Raw genomic sequence first — 14,069 nt, forward strand, 5'->3', positions numbered from 1 at the left:
AGACCATTTGTATGGAAGAAATTGGTGAGATTTGCATTGAAGCAATCAGTTTATCATATTCACAACTCGATTATGTGGAGAAAACTTAACTCTTCATTCATTTTCGCGTTTTTTATAAAATGCCCAAAAAATGCACTGTAAACAAACCCACTTGTTGCTTTTATTTTGAAGTTTTAGGAATTCAAGAAAAACAAGGGTTCTATAGACTTTTTTCATTTAAATCTACCTCTTTACTTATACCATGCACATAATTACGTACACGAATTAATTCATACGACATGGATCACAATTCATAGCAACATGATTCATACTTTCATATTTTTATTTACTGATTTTAAAGAAAGTTTCAGCCAAAAGACGAGAAAAATTAATTGATATGAACTGAACAAATATCGTCCTTCTTTCAGATATCTATTTAATATTATATTATACTATTTTCGTTCATGTTTTCTTTTTTTCTCACAATTTTGGTGTTTTTACAAAAAATTTTAATTTTTCTATTTTAAAAATTAACAAGAGAGGCATTCTGGCAGGCATTTGATTTTTGTTTCTAGATTTGTGCGCGAATTTAAAACGATGGACAAGAAATGCAACTGAAATGAAAGAGAAGATAAAATTTGCTATGATTTGAATGTATACTTACTTAGTTGGCCCATTACAGAACATTTGTTCCATAGACCGAACTAAGAAAAGATCTCCATTCCTCTCTGTTTTTCGCTTGACTTTTTGGAATACCGCGCCTTTTCATTTCTTCATCCACTTGTATGCTCCATCGAAGCTTAGGCCTGCCGATTCTGCGTGCACCGCCATGTGACATGTATTCATACGTCTTTATAGCGGGTTCATCATCGCTCATTCTCATGATATGGCCTAGCCAACGCAATCGTTGCATCTCGATACGTTTAACTATATTCATTTTTTTGTATAGCCTTATATAGCTCGTGGTTCATACGACGTCGATATTGACCGTCAACGCAAATCGGCCCGTAGATCTTTCGAAGAATTTTCCTCTCAAACACACCAAGCACTGCCTTATCTGCTTGCGCAAGTACCCATGCTTCGGAGCCATACATTAGCACGGGTAGTATCAGCGTTTTGTATAGTGTTATTTTTGTTTGACGAGATGTGGCTTTGTTTTTAAATTGCTTACTTAAACCATAGTAGCATCTGTTGGGCAATACAATTCTTCTCCTTATTTCACAACTGATGTTGTTTGTTGTGTTTATGGCAGTGCCGAGGTAGACGAAGTCTTTAACTACCTCAAAATTGTAGGTACCAACTTCCACAGTTGGTCCGAGCTCTATGGACGCTTTGCGCGTCGACACCATCAATTTGGTCTTTTCGCCGTTTACCGCCAGACACACTTTCGCAGATTCTTCTTCGACCTTCCTAAAGGTATCAGTTACTTCCTCTACTGATCGTCCCATGATGTCTATGTCATCAGCATAGGCAAGTAACATGTGGCTATTGGTGTAAATTGTGCCATTTCTTTTGACATTTGCATCTCGTATTACCTTTTCCAGCAAAATGTTGAATAGGTCACACGAAAGGCTGTCTCCTTGTCTGAAACCTCTTTTGGTACAAAATTCTTCGGAGAGGTTCTTTCCAATTTTAACTGAGGACCTAGTATCAGTTAAAGTCATCTTACAAAGCCGGATGAGCTTTGCGGGATACCAAATTCAGACATTGCGTGGAATACCTTTGATCGGAGGGGACTGTCGAATGCTGCTTTATAGTCGACAAAAAGGTGAAATGTGTCGATCTGCATCTCTTGGGTCTTCTCCATGGTAGAACAAATATAAGGTAAAGTTAATACTACAACAAATACAACTCGAACAACAACCACAAAGGAATTTGTTTTTGTTTGTAACGTTACTGCCAGTTGTATTTGTAAACAAAACAAGTAAATGTCTATAAATTATTGGAATTTAAAAAACTAATAATTTTTCACATTTGATTGAATATTTTGGAAAACATGAATGAAAATTCGTTACATTTTCAATTTTTATGTTTTCACATCACTCCACTTAATGCATAAATTCTCGCAGAAAGTAGAATTCTTGCAGACAAGTTTGGGGTCGCTGAAAATTCATAGAAAAAGGAGAAGCTGTTTCAATGTTTTGTTTTAGAAATCAAAGAAGCACATGTTTATTAGGGTTTTATTTTTTTAAATTTTAACAAAATACCTCACAAATTAATAAACGTTGTATCGCCTCTACAAGCGGGGATTTACTGCGCGGCTTATCGTCCGAACTTGGAGGAGGTTACATATCAATGATATGAAGAAGTCTTTCTGGGAAATGTTTTTTTTTTTCGAATAATTTTTTTTTTTTTTTAATATATTTTAGAGTTGGGCAATATAGTTCCTGGAGCGGATCGATCTTTCTAGTTCCTTTTGCCAAAAGGAACTAGTTCCTTAATATAGTTCCATAGTTCCAAATAGTTCCGAGAGCGATATAGTTCAATGCATCTTTCTCGTTCAACGTTCTTTTTATTTCCTTCATTCCAAATAGTTCCGAGAATGAAATGGTTTATCGCATCTTTCTCTTTCTTTTTATTTTCATTTTTTTGTGGATGAATTGACATAAAAATAAATAAATTGCAGCAATGTAACGAGTATGTAATTTACATTTATTTAACAATGTGGCCGCATCTGAATGATGAAGGAACCAAACGTGAAAGATCGAAGAAAGAAAATGAATTATATGAATGAAAGGAATTATATGCACGGCTGGAACTATATGAACTAAAGGAACTATATAAATGAAAAATCCGGATATAGTTCCAATAGCTCCTTGTCCGGAATAGTTCATTGGAACTAGTTCGTTCCGGAACTACACAACTCTAATATATTTCCCTAATGTACATCGAAATAGAAATAAATGTATAAAATGACACTAACGTTACAACCCAGTTCAGTCAGCTGTGTATTGCTGCTACCTTTTCTTATTCTACCATGGGTCTTCTCTAGGATTTGCCGCAGGGTAAATATCTGGTCAATGGTGGACTTGCCAGGTCTAAAGCCACATTGGTATGGTCCAATTATTTCGTTGACCATTGGCTTTAGTCGTTCGCACAATATCCCTGACACTATCTTATAGGCAATAGGGAGAAGTTGGAGCATACAGTCTTATCTCCTTTCTTGTGGACGGGACATAGGATGCTCAGGTTCCAATCGTCGGGTACGCGTTCTTCCTGCCAGAAGGTGCTAACTAGCTGATGCATACACCTTATCAGCGCGTCACCTCCGGTTTTAAACAGCTCGGCTGGTAAGCCATCGGCTCCTGCTGCTTTATTATTCTTCAGCCGGTTGATTGCTGTTTTTACCTCATCTTGGCCGGGCGGTATACATTCTATACCATCTTCTGCGATTGGATCTGTGGTATCATCGTCTTCGCTACTATTGGATACCAGCAGATTGGAGAAATGTTCCTTCCATATCCTGAGCACGCTATCTGTATCTGTTACCAGATTACCTTGCTGGTCTCTACAGGAGGATGTGCCTGTACCAAAGCCATCTGTTTGATGTTTCACTCTTTGGTAGAATTTTCGGACTTCATTCTGGCTCCTGTACATCTCGATTTTTTCACACTCCCGCTTTTCCATTTCTCTCTTTTTCTTGCGGAAAAGACGTTTCTTTTCTCTCCTTTTCTCCCGATATCTCTCTCGTGCGCTACGCGTTGCTACTGATTGTAAAGTAGCTCGATATGCCGCATTTTTTTCTTCGGTAGCAGCAGGACACTCCTGGTCATACCATGAATTCCTTTGTGGAGGTCTCTGGAATCCAAGTATGGATTTTGCGGCTGTTTGCATGGAGTGGGCAATATGTTGCCATTGTGTTGTTATGTTATCGGGACAAGGAGTGCTCGCATTAAGCAATTGGGCTAGTAGAGTGGAATATGCTGTGGCTATCTGTTGTGTTTGCAGCCTATCGATGTCCAACTTCCGCGTTGTGTCTGTTCGTGCTTTATTTGCAACGTTTAGACGGGTACGTACCTTTGCTGCAACAAGGTAGTGGTCCGAATCAATGTTTGCGCCTCGGAACGATCGTACATCCAAAACGCTGGATGAATGTCTTCCATCTATTACAACATGATCAATTTGATTACTTGTTCTTTGATCTGGAGACATCCAGGTGCCCTTATGAATATCGAGATGATTAAATCTGGTACTGCTAACTACCATGTTTTTTTCAGCTGCAAAGTCTATCAGTCTCATACCATTGTCAGATGTTTCACTGTGGAGACTGAATTTCCCGACTGTTGGGCCAAAGATATTCTCCTTTCCAATTTTGGCATTAAAATCGCCTAGAATGATTTTAATGTCATGGGCAGGGCAACGGTCATATGTTTCTTCTAAGCGCTCGTAAAATATATCTTTGGTCTGTTCGTCCTTTTCTTCAGTGGGAGCATGAGCGCAAATAAAGCTGATGTTGAATAATTTAGCTTTTATTCGAATTGCAGCAAGTCTTTCATTCACTGGGGTGAAGCTGGATACCAGATGTTTTAGTCTCCGACTAACTACAAATCCGCAACCAAACTCATGCTTTACGTCATGGCAGCTATAATACGGTGCGTCACCTTTAGGTGGTGTTGTGACGCCTTTCCCAATCCATCGTATTTCCTGTATGGCAGTAATATCGGCCTTGTACTTTTCAAGTACGTCTGCCAATGCGAAGACTGCACCTTCTCTATAAAGAGTGCGAACATTCCAGGTGCAGATTCGCATGGTCCTTAAAACGTTTGCGGGGTTCGTCAACTTTAGAGGGGTTTGTTTTTCTTTTCTTTCGTTTTTTCATAGTAGGATGTTTTTTCTAGGGGAGGGTTACTAACCCGACGCCCAAACCCAAGTTTTTAACGTTCTTATGGGTGAACGCGCGGCACATGTTAGCTCACTACCTTTAACGGGTGTTAAAGGCAGTTAACCCTTATTAAGAAAAAAAGTCATAAAATCATATGATTTTTATGTATTTACCGAATAAATGGGGTATTTTGAAACATTCATTACGTTTTGAAAACATTTGTTCGCCACCTTGTATAACATGTTAATTATTAGTTCTGGTTATTATTGTTGAACTACATGGTGTAAGTTTTCAGCTGTGTCTGGTTACCCTAAATTTTGCAACAATTTGTACCAATTGTTACTGGAAGCCGTCTGTTAACACAAAAAACCAGCAAAAGAGAGCGATTCGAGAGAGACATTTTGACAGTTCTTTCACTGAGAGCTTGCAAATCCTTGCTGGACAAATTTCTTCTAGCAAACACTTGCAAGCTCTTCTTCTTCCTGAAAACAATTAATCAGCTGTTTTTAGTTTTTGGTTGATTTATGTTTGTGAACATTAAAAACAATTTTATTGTGGAAATAGCATAGTCTAATTGTATTGTTTTATGGAGAACAAATTTGTAAAGTGTATAAATACTTTTTTGTTTAATTTTCTTTTTTATTTTTCCTTTGTTGGCGGACAAATTTTTCTGTTTTGGCAAGTCAGCTGATTGCTTGCTGGTTTTTGCTGGGAAGGTGTATGTTTACTTTTTGCAATTTTCTAGCAAAAGAGAATAAAAACCCCTTACTCTCTGAGAAAGTTCTTGCTGGACAATTCTTGCTGGGAAAGTAACCAGACAGACTTTTTATTTATGCAACTAATCTGGTCTTAAACAAGTCGATCAACTGATTTTTGCAAAACAACCGACATTTTTATCACAATTGTTTGTCGTTTTTCACTAATTAATGCATGAAAAGTGTTCAAAATAGAAAAATTAAAAAATTTTGTAAAAACACCAAAATTGTGAGAAAAAAAGAAAACATGAACGAAAATAGTATAAAATAATATTAAATAGATATCTGAAAGAAGGAAGATATTTGTTCAGTTCATATCAATTAATTTTTCTCGTCTTTTGGCTGAAACTTTCTTTAAAATCAGTAAATAAAAATATGAAAGTATGAATCATGTTGCTATGAATTGTAATCCATGTCGTATGAATTAATTCGTGTACGTAATTATGTGCATGGTATAAGTAAAGAGGTAGATTTAAATGAAAAAAGTCTATAGAAGCCTTGTTTTTCTTGGATTCCTAAAACTTCAAAATAAAAGCAACAAGTGGGTTTGTTTACAGTGCATTTTTTGGGCATTTTATAAAAAACGCGAAAAATGAATGAAGAGTTAAGTTTTCTCCACATAATCGAGTTGTGAATATGATAAACTGATTGCTTCAATGCAAATCTCACCAATTTCTTCCATACAAATGGTCTAAAAACAATTTTAAAAATCATTGAATTCGATTGTTTTTAAAATTGCCCAGCAAAATGTTCGATGCCAAAGAAGCTATTCAAGAATGGGTACAAGTGATATGGAATGTCATTTTTTAGCATCTTCATTCATTCTTTTTGCAAGAGCGTGACCCCCAAAAGATGCAATTCCTTTTCAGATCCTAAGCATGTCATCTTCACTAACCCCGTGGAATGGCATTTTAACCAATTCTTTGGCATGACATCTTAACCAATTCCTTGAATAGCATTTTCACAAACCCTTTGGCATGACATCTTAACCAATTCGACAGATTTTGCATATATTTATGTACTTGAAATAGGATTCAAGCAAAAATTTGCAAGAGATGCATAAGGACATACTACTAATTAAAACCTTTTATAAAATATACTTATGTATTTACAAATAAGATCCTAGCACAGACAAGGAAACTCTTTTAGTATCAAAGAGTGCAGTACGATTCTATTTTTTGGCTCCATATTGGGGACCTCCTATAAATAACACTGTGAACAGAAATTTTGGGGCATGGACGATTCTCTTTGGGGTTGAAAGCCCTTGGTAAGTATATTAAGAACCCCGAAGGACAGATCCGCCATGAGTCGAACTTCCGCATTATGGCGTGAGGAAGTTTTTGCTAGAGACGCTGTAAGACATCAGGAACTAGCGTTATATCTTTGTTCACTGTTGTTTTAGCTTATTTTTGAGATAATATGTCTTTAGTCAAATCGAATGAGGATTATTTTCGTGGAGCACTTCGACCTTCTAACTCGCTTCCTTCAATGTCCTTTCTGTCCTTTATTTTAAGAGCTAAAACATCAGTGAACAAAGATACAACGCTAATTCCTGATGCCTTACAGGGCCTCTAGCAAAAAATTCATCACGCCATGGAAGTTCGACTCACGGCGGATCTGTCCTTCGGGGTTCTTAATATACTCATCAAGGCCATCCATCCCCAAGAGGAATTTTCCGTGCCCCAGATTTTCACATCCATTTTGTTGCACAGTGTAATAACCCAGCAAAATTTGACGGAAGGGGTTCTTTGCGGTGACGTGATTTCATGTCATCTTTTGCATTGGTTCAAAGGAAGTCGTGAAAGATCCGATCTTTTCATTAGGATTTGAACCAATGCCAAGGAAGTCATGAAAGATCCGATCTTTTCATCAGCATTTGTACCCATTCCATCGATCCAATAGAGATGATGTTTGTGTTTTTATTTACACACCTGTTTATTTTCATTTTGGTATGTTCCAGTACTGCAAAAATCTACTAATTTTTACTATTTTTTCCGATAACATAAAGGAAAAATTGTTATCGTAGTAAAAATAAGTAGATTCTTGCAGTTTCTGGAACAGACCAAAGTTGTTAGAACTGTCGTCGTGATGTTGTCTTACATTTCCTGCATATCAAACAACTAAAATTTCTAAACAATTGGTATTATATGAAGTCCCAATCATCGAGCTAAAAATAGAATCGGACTGCACACATTGCTATTTTAAAAGTTCCCTTGTCTTTTCTAAATCTGACATAGAATGAAATCAATCAAATCTCGCTTCTTGGAATTTGAAAAAAAGTCCGAAACGAAAAGGAACAAGAATCTGAAAATAAAGAAGAAACTACTTTTGGAAAGAAACAATTAAAAATAAATTAATTAAGCATAAATGGTATTTTCCATAAAAAGTCTCTCCTCCCCCTTCGTTACATTTTGTTCTTAGAGATCCCTAAAGCAAGCCGGGTTGTAGATCCCTACATATTTCCGTCACTAAACAAAAGAGTATAAATAAGTCCCAATTTACATTAGGCGAGTTTACTTGCGGCAATTGTCAGTTTGATGGAGAGAGAGGTGAGGCATATGGTAACCCTTTGCCCCTCAACCCCCTCTCTCACCTACAAACTGACAATTGCCGCAAGTAAACTCGCCTAATGTAAATTGGGACTTACCAAAAAGTTGTTATAAAATAACAAAATTATAAAATAAAAGTAATTTACGAAATAAAAATACTTAAAGGAGTGCATTTGGAGTCCATGTTGAAATCTGAACTGGTGATGGGAAGATAATTGAAAAAACCTTTTGTAAGATGAAAGAATATCAGTTGCGGAGAACGGAGGAAGTAATCTTTTGCGTTGCAGCGGTGGTGATTACATTGCAATTTTGGATGTAAACTTTTGAAAAACTAAACTGATAAATTAATTGTAGCTATTTCATGAATTCGTTTGAATTAATAAAGAGTTTTGTTTTTCATGAAAACCATATTTCAATACAGCATTTCCATTTTCCAAACAAGACATGAAAATCTCATGCCAAGGGGTTGGTGAAAATGACATGCCAAAGCATTGGTTAAAATGACATGTCAAAGCATGGGTGAAAATGACGTGTCAAAGCATTGGTGAAAATGACATGTCGAGTCATTGGTGGAAATGACATGCCAAAGCATTGGTGGAAATGACATTTCAACGCATTGGTTAAAATGACATGCTTAGGATCCAGAAAAGAACGTCATCTTTTGGGGTCCACGCTCATATAAAATTCATCGATGAAGATGCTAAAAAGATGACATGCTAGATCACTTGCACCCATGATTGAATGTCATCTTTGGCATCGAACATTTTGCTGGGAAATAAAAGAAAATATACCTAAAAATAAACTTCATCTCAATTGGATCCATGGAATGGGTTCAAATACCGATGAAAATATCGGATCTTTCGCGACTTCCTTTGAATGGGTTTTAATGTTGAAGAAAAGATCGGATCTTTCACGAGTTGATTTATCATTCGTGGAATTCGTTCAAATGCTGAAGAAAAGATCGGATCTATCACGACTTCATTTGAACCAATGCAAAAGATCCAGTGAAATCATGGCATCTCATGGAACCACTTCCATAAAATTTTGCTGGGTGTTTGGCATATTATTCAAACATTACACACACATACACAGTTTGTTTATATTGTTTTGAAATTTTAGGCATACTCGAATGAAAAAATTTAAATTGACAAAAAGCTTTGTCTAACCTTTCTTATTAAACCATGATTATGTGTGCTTCATTCAAATTGCCTTCGCTTTTTATTTGTTAGTACCGATTGTTTGGTACCCATAAAATCACAATTATGAGAACACTAGAGAGTTGGCAATGCGATTTTCTGTTTTATAAATACTTGACAGTTGTGGCAATTCCATCAATCGTTGTCAGGTTCTTTGAATCGTAGCCAGCCAGCGAGAACCATCGTCCGAACCGCGTGCGTAAAATTCCAATATAATTATTTAATAATTATATATAAAATCTCCATTTATGGCATTAATAATAACATACATATAATAACTTTTTTTACAGGGCATACCAGTTTTGTGTTTCATTCCTGTTCCCCTTTAAACCGCAAAAATTAATAAAAAACGCAAAATGTCCAAGCCAGCCTATAAAGTTGGTAAGTTGGTATAAACGTGTTTGGGGTTGGGATTGTTTTTTTTTCCGGGATGCTATGTTCTTATCTCCCGTATTAAGATTGGGGTTTGCTAAATAATACAAACACGTTTTTCCTGCCCGTTACAAATACTAATCATTGTTTTCTTTTTTTGTTTCATTTGTTGCTGACCAACCTCATTCATGGTTATGTTTCTATTAATGCTGCTGTTCGCTGTGTGTCTTTGGTAATAATCAACAGCTGATATTAAGTTGGCTGAATGGGGCCGCAAGGCTATCATTATTGCCGAAAATGAAATGCCCGGTTTGATGGCTTGCCGCAAGAAGTACGGTCCTTCCAAAGTATTGAAGGGTGCCCGTATTGCAGGCTGTTTGCATATGACGGTTCAGACAGCTGTACTCATTGAAACATTGGTTGAATTGGGAGCTGAGGTAAGTTGAAATGAGATATTCTTGTGGAGAGATAAGTGACAGTGATGGTGTGAAGAAGAAAGTATGTAGTTTTGTGATATGTTTGGAAATTGAATGAATTTCACAATTTTAATTTTCACGCCTTTGAATTGTACAAACAATTATAGTAGTAGCCGTTTAAATGAACATGAGAATAATTAATGCATATGTTAGAGTGTGAAGATAATAAATTCTGAATAGAAGGTAGTTGAAAAAATAGGTAGTCTTATTACAACGTATTTTTATATTCCATTCAAAGAAAACCTAAATTGATCTAAAAAATGAAACTAAGCTGTATTGGGACTCTGTGCAAATCTTATTCTAAATTCGTAAGTTGTCTTGCCTATCAGTTATTTTAGTAGGACAACCTGATACGCACTTAATCTGCAACTTTGCAAAAAAAATTTGGAACAAATTGAATAGTCTCTCAGGGCCTTTGCCCGTGGATTTAAACTTTGTCCTATGGAGAGGCAAATCCTGCGCCCATGAAAAAATGTTCTTTTAAACTTTTCCAAGTCCTATGCGTTTACACAAAAGAATTTTTGGAACTTCAGAGGCCCATATCTCGGGAAGTATGGACTTCCCCCAACGAACTTTATATTTTAATAATCAGTACGAAAATTACAGATTTTTCCACCGGCTATGGTAAAAATTACAGATTTTTCTACCAGCTGGAAGAGAATTAAATTTATGCCACCTGCTAAGCTTAGCTGAACCTTAATAGACTTAGACTGAGGCCCAGAGTTCATTCATCCATATAGGACAATTTAGGCTATATATTAAATGGATAGTTAATGATCTCCCGAATATTTTCTTTCAATTTCTTCCAAATGTACACCAAGTTCCTAAAGGTATATTTCGAACAGCACCTTTGGGTACCTCCCTCAAAGAACTGCAAAATATTCGTTTAAGTGCAAAGTATAGTGTTGGAATTGAAATGGAATATACTCCATGTGGATTGTTTTGAAATTTATGCCGATGGTGGTCATTGCGATCATGGTTACGACGATTTAATTTTTATCGTGGGCAGGTCCGTGCTTGCTGTTAAAATGGATAAATTTTAAAATTTTCGATTAAGGGCAGTTTAAGCGCTGTTCGAGGATAGTTTTAAGCTTAATATCGAAGGTAGTCATTGTAATTCTGATTACAACCATATAATGTTTTTCGTGGGCAAGTTCATGTTTTCTGACATAATGGCCCAAAAGCTGTAAAAAATCCTATGGTGAACAATCCAAATGGTTGGTAGGCAATGACTCCCAAAATTAGACTACGTCGGACCATTTTTTCAGCTGCATCCATCCTCCGTCAAGTTTAACACATGTGTGCTTTAATTCAGTTTCAAACAGCTTCTAGGATTGTGCTGAAATGTATTAAGCGAACAATTCATTCAAATTTTGTTACTTTAAAATCATTAATCTTTTCACTTCCATGTTATAACATCTCATGTTTAAACACTACGTTATGTTGTGCGTCATTGTCTAGGCCAGGAATAGCTACTGTAATCTTGTCTATGGTCAATGGTTTCAAATTTAAATATACTTTCTAAACAAAAGTTGGTGGGGTCATCTCTAAAAAGACCTTCCGTTTCGTTATCACTGATTGTGTGTGTTTTTTTTTTTGTTACGTTCAAATAGAATTTCATCACAATTTGGAAATTTGCTTCACATCAAGTTTGTCATAAAAAACAAGGCTTAGAGTGTTTACGCACAGCTTCATTTTTCATGGCCACACCCCTTCCTCTTCTAATCGGTTATTAAATTCTCCGTAATGCTGCAAACATAAGCACACATGATATCAATAAAAAAATGTGAGATTAGCAATTGTTTGCTGGTGACAACAGTGGGTCACACAGGTCTCCTGATCTTTATTTAGATTATCTATTAGAACAAAACATGCTTCCTTATGTCTTTTTTTGTTGTTGTTCTTTTCATTATCACTATTCTATTTTGAACATTCAAGGTTGTCATTAAAATTATTTCCTTCTTCTATTTGTTTTTCTTTCACAGGTTCAATGGTCCAGCTGTAACATTTTCAGTACTCAAGATCATGCTGCTGCTGCTATTGCCGCTACCGGTGTACCCGTTTACGCCTGGAAGGGTGAAACCGAAGAAGAATACCAATGGTGTATTGAACAAACTTTGGTCTTCTCCGATGGCCAACCCTTGAACATGATCTTGGATGATGGTGGTGACTTGACCAATTTGGTCCATGAAAAATACCCCCAATACTTGAAGGGTATCAAGGGTTTGTCCGAAGAAACCACCACTGGTGTCCATAATTTGTATAAAATGTTTAAGGAAGGACGTTTGGGTGTACCAGCCATCAATGTCAATGACTCTGTTACCAAGAGCAAATTTGACAACTTGTATGGTTGCCGTGAATCTCTTATCGATGGCATCAAGCGTGCCACTGATGTCATGATTGCTGGCAAGGTGTGTGTTGTTGCCGGTTATGGTGATGTAGGCAAGGGTTGTGCCCAAGCTTTGAAGGGTTTCGGTGGTCGTGTCCTAATTACCGAAATTGATCCCATCAATGCCTTGCAAGCTGCCATGGAAGGTTATGAAGTCACCACCATGGAAGAGGCCAGCAAAGAAGCTACCATTTTTGTTACCACCACTGGCTGTGTTGACATCATCACCGGCGAACATTTCTTGAACATGAATGACGATTCCGTTGTCTGCAATATTGGTCACTTCGATTGTGAAATCGATGTTGCCTGGTTGAACACCAACGCCGTGGAAAAGGTCAATGTTAAGCCCCAAGTTGATCGTTATACCCTGCCCAATGGCCGCCACATTATTGTCTTGGCTGAAGGTCGTTTGGTCAATTTGGGTTGTGCCCATGGTCATCCCAGTTTCGTTATGTCCAACTCTTTCACCAATCAAGTTTTAGCTCAAATCGAATTGTGGACCAAATCGGAACAATATGCTGTCGGTGTACATGTTTTGCCCAAACATTTGGATGAAGAAGTTGCCAGTTTGCATTTGGAGAAATTGGGTGTTAAATTGACCAAGTTGACAGAGAAACAAGCCAAATATTTGGGTATTCCCATCAATGGCCCCTACAAGCCTGACCATTATAGATATTAGATTTCGCGGATTTGTGTCCTTCCCCTATTTTATAATTTTTACCATGAAATGTTATCTACAAAAAATACACATATTATGTTTTGAAATATTTCGCTAAAATTTCTTACTCGTTTTAAGTAAAAAAACAATAAAAAAAATCATACTGTTGACAAGAACGAATTTGTAAACAAATTAATGGTGGATGTTTTTTATTTGTTGGTGGCAGAGAATAATGTGTTTGGGAAACAATGTGTATTAACCTTAAATAACCTATAAAAAATAAGTATTCCTAAATGTTTTAATATTTTTGCATGGCAGTTGTTTGAGTTACTGTTTATTTAACTGTATTTATATTTTTTCCTTTAGCACAACTCTACCCTCCATCAGAAGAATCTGTTATAGAACTACCTCATCGTGAAGTTGTTCAACTGCTTTTATTTTCTACTAACGAATGTAATGCACGTTGAATTGATGCTTACTTATCAGTCACGTTTGATCAGATTGAAGTTGAATTTGTACGAGAAAATTTGTTTTAATTTTGGACAGACATTTTAATTTTGAAGACCATATATACAGACTTGTTTTAATAAGTTAATTTTATATTACGAATAATCTAGAATTAAATGTCCCATTGAATGTAAGAAAAAGTAGGCGTAAGCGCTAAAATAAACTTTACGCTTAATATTGGATAAACAAGGCTTATGAGTTCTATTCCGTATTGTGACAAGAGTCGAGTCGCGTTGTCTGTCGTCTCTGCGACCAAATTTAAAATTTGTATTGCGTAAAGCGATCAAAAATAATAGCCGATAACTCGTAAAGTAACTAGGATCAATGAGTAACTAGTTACATGCCTATGTCAAAGTAGACAATTTC

The 14,069-nt window shown here is 36.4% G+C and overlaps 1 protein-coding gene across 1 annotated transcript; it reads left to right on the forward strand.

Annotated features, from left to right (window-relative positions):
* Positions 1-9,381: 9,381 nt before the first annotated feature.
* Ahcy (adenosylhomocysteinase) lies at positions 9,382-13,392 on the forward strand. The gene is made up of 4 exons (XM_073977140.1): positions 9,382-9,496; positions 9,592-9,682; positions 9,920-10,110; positions 12,135-13,392. The coding sequence occupies exons 2-4, from the start codon at positions 9,658-9,660 to the stop codon at positions 13,215-13,217; spliced, it is 1,299 nt and encodes a 432-aa protein (XP_073833241.1). The 5' UTR covers positions 9,382-9,496; positions 9,592-9,657; the 3' UTR covers positions 13,218-13,392.
* Positions 13,393-14,069: the final 677 nt, after the last annotated feature.

The sequence above is a fragment of the Musca autumnalis genome, unplaced genomic scaffold (genome assembly GCF_047663935.1).
Source record: "Musca autumnalis isolate F117 unplaced genomic scaffold, ASM4766393v1 scaffold_3, whole genome shotgun sequence".
Lineage (NCBI taxonomy): Eukaryota > Metazoa > Arthropoda > Insecta > Diptera > Muscidae > Musca > Musca autumnalis.

What these genes read in the sequence shown, in the direction of transcription:
- Ahcy (XM_073977140.1), top strand. Translation starts at nt 9,658, where the DNA reads ATGTCCAAGCCAGCCTATAAAGTTG. An exon ending in CAAGCCAGCCTATAAAGTTG is followed by an intron (nt 9,683 to 9,919) that starts GTAAGTTGGTAT and finishes AATAATCAACAG; the next exon opens with CTGATATTAAGTTGGCTGAA. An exon ending in TGGTTGAATTGGGAGCTGAG is followed by an intron (nt 10,111 to 12,134) that starts GTAAGTTGAAAT and finishes TTTCTTTCACAG; the next exon opens with GTTCAATGGTCCAGCTGTAA.